General features: G+C 30.6%; 1 protein-coding gene across 1 annotated transcript in view; it reads right to left on the bottom strand.

Annotated features, from left to right (window-relative positions):
- Nucleotides 1-218: 218 nt before the first annotated feature.
- Nucleotides 219-11,443, bottom strand: part of LOC111689014 (ankyrin repeat domain-containing protein 11) — a gene marked incomplete at its 5' end in the record, with an annotated part of 19,428 nt that continues 8,203 nt past the window's right edge. The window contains one exon of the mRNA XM_046951581.1: nucleotides 219-242. Coding sequence (XP_046807537.1) covers nucleotides 234-242 — 9 coding nt within the window. The remainder of the gene's footprint in view (nucleotides 243-11,443) is intronic.

Below are 11,443 nucleotides of genomic sequence, written 5' to 3'. Positions count from 1 at the left end.
CTTCTTTAAATTTTAAACTTAGATAAATACCAATGTGTTAAATGAAGTCAAAGTAATTCTGAAAACGTATGTAAAGGAACGCATAATTTTTTATTCAAAGGAAAACTTATGTACATTTTCGTTTTATTTATAGACGGAAAAAGTTGATTTATCTTCGGTACCAGAAGATAATATAACAGTGAACAACAATGGAACAATGCCGGGACAAGAATACAACGCAACAGTAAATATTGTTAGCACGGCTGAAATAAAGAATGAATTTATCTCAGTAAAGAAAAAGGTAAAATTATTAATACATATATATCTACCGATATAAAAAATAAAAAAAATAGATATATCATGTGATTTTAAAATATGTTTTTAGAAGGAACCAAAAACAAATATGCACGACGAAAAAATTAAATCCATTGCTGATATAGAATCGCAATGCCGCAAAGAGCTTCACATTCTGCAAGTTGAAAATGAGAAAAAGGGAGGTCTAAATCTGGACCTAGAAAATAAATTGATCAGAACCAAAATAATGATTGATATATTTATTATTATAAAAATTTATATTAATAAATGCATACATATATAAAGCTAAAAGTGTTTTTGAATAAAACTATTTAAAATAATTTTTGACCGGGTATCTTGTTGTTCCATACAATTATTTTTAATTTTCTTCCAATATATTTTGTATATCAATTGTCACATCTATGTTAGAATCATCTAAAATATATCAATATTGTGAAGAACAGTCAGAGCTATAATTAAAGTTTTTCCATTTTCCAGATTTACTGTTAATCCATCCAGCAAGCAACAAAATCTCTGCTTTCATACCCCGAAGCATGGTTCCACCGTATTTCTCGTTGCTATATGAGCTTTATTATACTTTATCTCTTTTTTTCCTTTGAGGTCTTAACAAAGGAGTAAAGAGGTATGGTTGTAATTTGTATCCTGAATCACCTAATAAACGACCTCTGAAATTTTTGTTTTCTAAACGTTATAGAAAGGGGTATTATTCTCTCATCGGATAGCGCGAATGGATCCGTCCTTCGATTGTAAAATTTTGTAGATCTTGTTTGGGCAATATAATCTTAAAAGTTATACATATTTACGTATTATTTTGAAATTAAGAATGTAATTATTGTACTTACGAATATTATTAATTGCATTAATAGCGTTCATTTTAAACGTTTTTTGCAGTATCAAATATTGGGTTTTTATACCCTTCACCTTCGTGAGAAGGGTATATATAAGTTTGTCATTCCGTTTGTAATTTCTATAATATAATTTTCCGACCCTATAAAGTATATATATTCTTGATCCTTATAGATAGCGGAGTCGATTAAGCCATGTCCGTCTGTCTGTCTGTCCGTCTGTCTGTTGAAATCAGTTTTTAGAGGACCCCAGATATCGGCGAGATCCGAATCTTCAATAATTCTATTAGACATGCTTTCGAGATGATCGCTATTTAAAATAAGCAAAATCGGTCGGTAAATAACGGAGATATGAGCAAAAATCCTAGACAACCTCTGAAAATTTCATCAAAAAATTGTTAAAAAAGCATCAAAAACACTGTACATAGAAAAAGATGTACACGTGTGTGTAGATGTATATGGTTTTATTCAGCTGTGTATTTTTTTTGTATGTTTGGAATCCAAACATACAAAAAATACACAGCAAAAAAATATGATTTGCTTTTTTTGTTAAAATAAAATAATTTTCCCTTTTGTTTTGCAAATATATTTTTTAATGAATAGAAAAAAGTATTTAAAATGTTTTCAATTATATTAGAATACATTGGGCCTTTATCACATTTAAACTGAGCAAAGGAAGTCAGCCAAATTCACCGAAAATATTCACTATTATCCTAAGCAGTTTGGTATTGAAAATGAGCAAAATCGGTTCACACCGGGAAAATTTACGAATCAAAATTTTAAACAACCTCGAAAAAAATCATAATTTTTTACACTTTCTGATGTAATTTTCTCAAAAACTGTGCAAGATAATTCCATGAAAATCACTTTCGTTTTGCTGAAAATTTCCGAAATCGGTCCACATTTTCGTATAACTCCCATACAAAAGTACATATTCCGGAAAATGAATTTTTTGTTAATAACTTCCGTCACAATGTCGATATTTTCACAAAATTTTACAAATTTAAATTCTATAGTAATAGAATTCATTCAGAGAAAAAATTTTGGCCATAGCTCCCATACAAGGTCCCCTACCAAAAATCACTTAAACGCGCATAACTCATTACTAAATTAAGGTATCCATATAAAATTTGGTATATGTAATGCTCAAGTGCCTAGAAATATAACTGTAAAAGTTTTTTTCCGATCGGTTCATAATTGGTCATAGCTCTCGAAATCACATAAACGCGTATAATTCATTAATTAATTAATAACTTATTACCAAATAGTGATACCCATAAAATATTTAGCATAAATAATATTTTTGTACACATAAATGTTATTTCATTTTTTCACGATAGGTCCATTCTTGGTAATAGCTCCCATACAAGGTTCCCTCCCGAAAATCACTTAAACGCACATAACTCATTAAAAAACAATTAACCAAAATATTGCTCTTATATACATAAATAACACTATAAAATTGTTTTACGATCTGTCCATATTTGATCATAGCTCTCATACTAGGACCCCTACAGAAAATCACTTAGATTCATAATGAATATAAATAATAACGATATAGGTACAGAATTTTGAAATTTTGTCTTTATATACATAATTAATAATAGCTCCCTTACAAAATCCTTTTACGAAGATCTCTTAAACGCACATTCCTTATTACCAAATAAAGATATTGCTATAGCTATCCCATACAAAGTCCTTTTACGAAGATCTCTTAAGCGCACATTACTTATTACCAGGGAAACCAAAATATGCAAATGCATGTTTTTTGTGGTGCGTCGTATGGACTCATGGATAAGATATTTACACGTTTCAGACCAATTTAAGAATTTTGGCATCGATTTGTTAGAGCATATTTTTGCATATTTTACCCATAAGAGCATAATTTTGCATGATTTGACTTTTTAGCATATTTAAGGCATATTTTCGAGTTTTTAGAGCATATTTTACTCTTTTAGTGCATATTTTGATGTTTTCGCCTTTTTTCGTTTTTATACATTTTTAATTTTTTTTTTTTCAAAACTTTATTTAAAAAAAATAAAATTCTATTTTTTTATATTTTTTTTTTAATTTTTTAGCCTATTTTACAATTTTGAAAAAAAAATTCGTTATGTTATAGTTTTATATTCAATAAAGTATTATATTTTAAATCGGACATAAAACATATGTTTTTTGGGGACCAAATGGTTTCATGTTATTTATTGGTTATCTGAACGTAAAACGGAATTCTATTATACTAGTTCTTCAAACTATGAGATGAAACATTTATAAAAAAATGTTGTAGGATATAGAATATGACATTAAACATTTATTATTTCATTACAATTTCAGTCTTTTTGAGCTTTTCAATGTTAAAAAATAATAAAAAATTTTATTTTTGGAGCATATATTTTAAATTTTAAGAGCATATTTTGAGTTTTTTACGGCATATTTAAAGCGCTTAAAACACTTTTTTTAGAGCATGTTTTCGGTTTCCCTGCTTTTTACCAAATAAAGCTATTGATACAAAATTTTGCTCATATATTAGTTTTGTGTACAAAAATTCTATTTCAAAATTTTTTCACGATCGGTTCAACATTGGTGCTTAAAGAATTTTTTACAATCGGTATATAATTAACCAGATTTATATAGTTGCATTATCAATTTGTGTAGAACAAAATTATATATGTATATGTATTTTGAAAATCCTTAAATCTTTCACACACATGCATACATGCAAATTCATAAATATCGCTAAGCGCTATAAAAATATAAAGAAAATGACGTTTGTAATGTTCAATAAATCTTGGAATTGCAATAGATTTAAAACTTGAAATTTTTTTATTTTGATTTTAAGTCATTTTCTGAAGGAAGTTTGTATGGGGCTAGGGTCAAATGAGGCCCGATCATTACAAAAATCGGTAGTGTCATTAAAAGTTCTATAAAACAAAGTTTTGCGACATTTGTTGACATAATAGAACATTTATCTTAAGTATGAGCCCAAAGGCCCTATTTGGGGGCTACGGTTGTATGTGGGCTAGGAGAAATAATGGATCGATTTTATCCATTTGCAATCGGCTTCGTTCTTAAGCCAAAAAAAGAGTGTGTGCCAAATTTCAGCAACGACATATTGATCAAATGAGAAAGGTTGGTAGTAATGTCGGAAATTATGTACCTCACCAAGAAAATATAGACGCTGAACAAGTTGAGCACCGTCCACAAATAATCGATACAGCAGTGGACACGGATAACAAAATACATATTTGCGGAGAATACACCTGCATCAACATCACGCAAAGATATGAGCTCCACCGAACTTGACGCTAATATTGAAGGAGGACTTAGACGTTTTGATAGGTTTAGACGGAATCCAAAATATTTGGGAAACTTTGAGGTAGACTGAAATTTTATATATAGGGGGGAAGATCTGTTGGGTTATGGGTTAAAAAATACACCACTTAATTGAATTATATTAAAAGTGTTTGGTAACCATTGCATTTAATTGCTTTTGAACATTCATTAATGTATATAGTTTTGGTCTTGACATAAACTAACATCTATATTATACGGAATATTTATTGTTAACAGTAATAACAAGCAATATAAATAATTAGAGAGTTTATTTTTTATTTTCGTCGTTCTAAAAGTGCCAAATGTGTCAGTGCATAGGTTAGGTTTATAGAAGGATGTATACTACATCAAATCCGAAGAAACAAACCTAGGGCTGTGATGCGCTCCTTATCATGAAAAATAAATGAAGAAATTATTTTTCAGTGTTCAGAAACTCAGTTTCCTCGACGTAATTCCTAAACATTTTCCAAACTGTGTTAGTCAGGAATGTTATTTCCCGCACCCAATCTACATGGGTTAATTTTAGCCATTAGAGCGTAGGTAGCCATCTCGCTCCGATGTCTATTTGGATAACCTCAGTCATGGTCATCCATTAAACTGTCTTCCAGCGAGTTGGTTTTCATCTCCTCGCTCTTTGGACTTAACTCCTCCGGGTAGAGTCAAGTCTTTATCAGGTATTGAACTATGAGACTGCGTGATCGACACCTCTACTTTAGGATTTGGCTTCTCAACATTAACAGTACTACTTAATTAAGTAATGAGTCATACGTGTTTAAGTGTTTTTCGGAAGGGGAACTTTTATGGGAGCTATGACCAATTATGGACCGGTCGGAAAAAGATTTCGTGGTAATATTTCCTTATGTGAGAACAATGCTTGCACCAAATTGTATATGGATATCTTGTACCAAACTTCATATCGATATCTTAAATTAGTAATGCTTTTCGGGAGCGGACCTTGTATTGGAGCTATGACCAATTATGGACCGATCTAAAAAAGCTTTCATTGTAAAATTTTTGTATATAAGAGCAATACTTGTACCAAATTTTATATCGATATCTTAATTTTGTAATGAGTTATGCGCGTTTAAGTGATTTTCAGGAGGGAACCTTGTATGGGAGCTATGATCAAATATGACCAAATATGGACAAGCAATACTTGTACCAAATTTTATATCGATATCTTAATTTAGTAATGAGTTATGTGCGTTTAAGTGATTTTCGGGAGGGAGCTATGACCAATTATGGACCGATCTAAAAAAGCTTTCATTGTAATATTTCTGAATATGAGAGCAATACATGTACTAAATTTTATATCGATATCTTAATTTAGTAATGAGTTATGTGCGTTTAAATGATTTTCGGGATGGGACCTTGTATGGGAGCTATGACCAAATATGGACCGATCCAAAGAAACTTCCATGGTTATATTTTTGTATATAAGAGCAATACTTGTACCAACTTTTATATCGATATCTTAATTTAGTAATGAGTTATGTGCGTTTAAGTGATTTTCGGGAGGGGACCTTGTATGGGAGCTATGACCAATTATGGACCGATCCAAAAAAGCTTTCATTGTAATATTTCTGTATATAAGAGCAATACATGTACTAAATTTTATATCGATATCTTAATTTAGTAATGAGTTATGTGCGTTTAAGTGATTTTCGGGAGGGGACTTTGTATGGGAGCTATGACCAATTATGGACCGATCCAAAGAAGCTTTCATGGTTATATATTTGTATATAAGAGCAATACTTGTACCAACTTTTATATCGATATCTTAATTTAGTAATGAGTTATGTGCGTTTAAGTGATTTTCGGGAGGGGACCTTGTTTGGGAGCTATGACCAATTATGGACCGATCCAAAAAAGCTTTCATTGTAATATTTCTGTATATAAGAGCATTACATGTACTAAATTTTATATCGATATCTTAATTTAGTAATGAGTTATGTTCGTTTAAGTGATTTTCGGGAGGGGACCTTGTATGGGAGCTATGACCAATTATGGACCGATCCAAAGAAGCTTTCATGGTTATATTTTTTTATATAAGAGCAATACTTGTACCAAATTTTATATCGATATCTTAATTTAGCAATGAGTTATGCACACTTAAGTGATTTTCGTGAGGGGACCTTGTATGGAAGCTATGACCAATTGTGGACCCATCCAAAAAATGTTTCCTTTGAATAAATTCTATTGTCATAAAATTTTAATTTCTAAAATTTTGTAAAAATATCGATATAACGACGGAAGTTATTAACAAAAAACCAAATTTCCGGGAATATGTACTTTTGTATGGGAGGTATAAGAAATTGTGGACCGAATCTGGCGATTTTACGCAGAGATTAAGCTCTTATACGGAAACGAATGTGTGCCAAATTTTATGGAATTATCTTGCATAGTTTTCGAGAAAATTACATCAGAATGTGTAAAAAATGCTTATTTTTTTCGAGGTTGTTTCAAATTTAGATTCATAACTTTTCCCGATGTGAACCGATTTTGCCCATTTTCAATACCAAACTGCTTAGGATAACAATAAATATTTTCAGTGAATTTGGTTGATGTCCTTGGCTTAGTTTTAACGTGAGCGTGTTTTAGGCAGAGAGACGGACAGACAGACGGACATAGCTAAATCGACTCAGAATTTCATAAGGACCAAGAATATATATACTTTGTTGGGTCTCAGATGCATATTTCTTGGTGTTACACACGGAATGACAAAGTTATATATACCCTCTAGCACCACTGATGGTGGTGGAGGGTATAAATACAATTTTATTTTTTTTTTTTAAATAAAGCTTTGAAAAGAAAATTAAAAATGTATAAAAACGAAAAAAGCGAAAACATCAAAATATGCACTAAAAGAGTAAAATATGCTCTAAAAACTCGAAAATATGCTATAAATATGCTAAAAAGTCAAATCATGCAAAATTATGCTCTTATGGGTAAAATATGCAAAAATATGCTCTAACAAATCAATGCCAAAATTCTCAAATTGGTCTGAAACGTGTAAATATCTTATCCATGAGTCCATACGACGCACCACAAAAAACATGCATTTGCATATTTTGGTTTCCCTGGTTATAAATTTATTACTTTTTAATATAAATGCATTTTTCATTGAAGAAAAAAGTGTTCACCGAATTTGAAAAGCCGAACAAAGTTCGGGTTCGGCCGAACTTTCAAATTTACCGAAGTTCGGGTTCGGTGTTCGGTACCGAACGAAATTTTGAGTTCGGTCGGACTCTACAAATTTAAAGTATATTTTATGTATATAAAAGTAATATTTATGCTAAATTTTGCATGGATATCATTGTTTGGCAATTAGTGAATTTAAACGTTTTTCTGAATAGCACCTTGTTCGGGAGCTATGATCAATTGTGGACTGATCAAAATTTTGCAGTGACTTTTCTGTGCATAGAATTCATATTTTTATCTTAATTAGATGAGTTAGGTACGTTTAAGTGACCTTATATAGGAGATATGACCAATTGTGGGCCGAACGAAAAAATCTTACTGTTACATTTTGTATAAATATCTTAATTAGATAATGAGTTATGTGAGTTTAAGTAATTTTCGGGAGGGGGACTTCAATGGGAGCTATGACCAATTCTGGACCGATCGGAATAAAATATTACGGTAAAATTTCTGTAGATAAAAAATTGTATTTATGGTAATATTTCTGCATATAAAAGTTGTATTTGTACCAAATTTTGTATAAATATCTTAATTAGGTAATGTGTTATGGGCGTTTAAGTGATTTTCGGGTTCCTTGTATGGGAGTTATGACCAAATATGGACTGATGAAAGAAATTTTTCTAATTTCTATTGACATTAGATTTTAATTTGTGAAATGTTGTGAAGGTATCGATATATTAACAATAAACACATTTCCCGCTTCATATAAGAGGTATATGAAGTTGTAAACCGATTCCGCCAATTTAAAACCGGTGTTAAGCCTTCAGGGAGAAACAAAAGTGTGATTTTCATTGGAATTATATTGGACAGTTTTTGTAAAAATTACATTAGAAGATGTAAACAAGTAATATTTCTATATTCGGCTGTGCCGAATCTTATATACCCTTCACCAAGTATGTTTTGAAAAACAGTTGTTATTTATTTTTTATCTCTGCACACATGTCACACATAACATACACACAAACAAATATAAACTGTAGCAGAAAGAAATATTAACCGTTGTACTGTAATACCACCGTCAAACTAAAATTTCGCCATCCTTATAATACAAAAAACTTCCAAATGTACAACTACTGACCCTTCTGATGATAATACAATAATCGTTCATAACGCCCATATAAAGCCGATATCCGAAAATCACTTTTTTCCATACATTTCTTAAAAATATCATTTGTTGAATTTCTGTGCTCTTTCTTCCACTTATCTACTAAAAAATCATAACTATCACCTAATTGAATAAATTGCATAAATATCACATCTTTTTAAATAAAAATATTTCACAATTCGAAGGTTGCACTTGAGAAAATTTATGTAATGTGATGTGACGTGAAAGACTTTGAAATTCTATAAAAAATAACCCCGCTTAGAATAACCCGAAATCTTTAATATAATAAAATTTGAATAATAATAGAAGTTGAAATTTTATTTTTGATGACTTTTAGTTTTTGAGCTACGGTAGACTTTTTGGTGGAAATGCCCATGTGTATATGTATTACATACATTAAAATTAAATACTAAAAACAAAACAATAAAAAATAACAATTTAGTCTAGTTCGAGGGAAATCATAACCTAGTTGTATAACAGATGTGCAACATATAAATTCTTATCTAGTCATTGTAGTGTACTAAAAAATTTAAATTTAGCTGGACAAATTAAATTCTTCAGTTTTCCATATATGCATTTCTACGTAGAAATAAATAAATGATAAAGATATCTCCGGTGGACTGTATTATAGGAATTGAGTTGAAGGTGCCAAAGAAGATCCGGTACTGATATAAAGATCCAAAAATCCGATAAATGATCTAAGAAATTCGACTCGAAGGACCAAATGTTCAGCTCCAACACGTTTCGCAAGATTTTATATAAAAATAAAACAAATGCGTTTTTCAAATTTATTAGAGATGAAGATCTCTTTTATTTAAACCAATAATTACCTCGTAGAAGTAGATGGTTTTGTAAATGTAATTGCACGTAGTGCTTGTGTCGTAGACAAATCAAAAGTGATTTATAATGTCAAACGAAACAAGCATAATTTTGGTGGCAAACAATATTTAAGCACCGCTAGCGGTTACTCGTTAGAATCTTCCAACAAAGTTGCAAAAAAAAGAAACTTTATAGGATTCTAACGTTGTTATAAATGGTATTTCAAAAAGGTAGTTAAATAAATTTTAAATTAAACAATAAGTAAAGTGTGTTTAAGTGATTTTCTGAATGGAATTTTGTATGGGACCGACATCACATATGAAGCAATTCTTGAAATAGAATTTTTGTATACAAAACTAATATTTGTGCCAAATTTTGTATTAATAGCTTTATTTGGTAATGAGAAATGTGCACTTTAGAGGTTTTTGGTAAAGGGACCTTGTATGGGAGATATGACCAATTATGTTTAAGTTCGATCTATGGTTTGCACTTGTTTTGGTAACATATGCAAATGCTTACTATTTTTTGCATCGTTAGAATCTTATTAAGCTCCGCTTTATTTGCAACATTGTTGGAAGATTCTAACGAGTAAACCGTTAACGATACCTCAATATGGTTTGTCGCCAATTTACGTTTTGTAAATTTTACACACTTAATAGACTCAGAATTTGATTAGGACCCAGAATATATATACGTTGTTGGGTCTCAGATGAATATTTCTTGGTGTTATACACGGAATGACAACGTTAAATACCCTTTATCACCACTAATGGTGGTGGAGGGTATAAAAATTAATGTGTGTTTGTATGTTTATTAGTTTGTTTTTGGACTTTATTGAGCGATAAACGGCTCTTCCTGTATGTCTCTAAGGAACTATAGGCTACTTTTTACTTCAAAATTTCAAGTGGGCGACGTTCCACTCTCACATTTAAAATAAGTATTAAAAGTCACATATTTCAGAAACTGCAAAAGTTAGAGTTCTCAAATTTTGTATGAAAAACTTTTTTACTATTTGATTAGAATTTACGAAGAACTTTCACATCCCAGCAAAAAAAGTGAGGAAAAAGAAGAAAAATTTTCACCACAAATAACATACTTGAAGTACTTCCAATTTTGGTGAAAACCCTATGAATTTTAAATTAGCATGTCATTGGAGGGATGTTGTTCAATTTTGACAACTTTGAACTACATCTAATCTTATTTTTAGAAGCAGTAAAAATTTGATATTTGGATGTCAAAAACAAACTACATTCTTTCAATGACATGCTTATGTAAATTTCATCAGTTTTTCACCAAAGTTTGATGTACTTCGAGTATGCTATTTGTAGAGACTTTTTTATATCTCTTTCCTCACTTTTAACTGTGTTTTCATTTGTAAGGAAATATTTTGTTTAAAAATGCGAAAAATATGTAATCGCATTTTTAGATGTAATTAAGATGTCCTTTGTAAAGTATGACATCAATTATTTTTTGCTGGGATCCATTTAAAAATGTTGGCTAATAAATTGTCGGACTACCAATAGGGTCATTGCACCTCCGATATGAAAAATATACAAAAATGTTGGGAATGGAATCTCCCATATTAATTAAACAGAAAAGACCGTCTGGGAAACTATTATAGCAAAATTCCTCAAATTTTGCACGAAAACTTTAAGATCAATTTTAACATTTGGTAAAGTGTTTTTATACGCTCCACCACCTTCAGTGGTATATATTACTTCGTCACTCCGTGTGTAACACCAAGAAATATTCATCTTAGACCCAACAAAATATATATATTTTGGGCAAGGCTGACAACCGTTTCGAAACGGTGATAAAGTAGCGGTATCGGTATTTTGACTTATTTCGG

This window comes from Lucilia cuprina, chromosome 5 (genome assembly GCF_022045245.1).
Source record: "Lucilia cuprina isolate Lc7/37 chromosome 5, ASM2204524v1, whole genome shotgun sequence".
In the NCBI taxonomy this organism is placed as follows: domain Eukaryota; kingdom Metazoa; phylum Arthropoda; class Insecta; order Diptera; family Calliphoridae; genus Lucilia; species Lucilia cuprina.
This window is presented reverse-complemented; position numbering and strand designations above follow the sequence as displayed.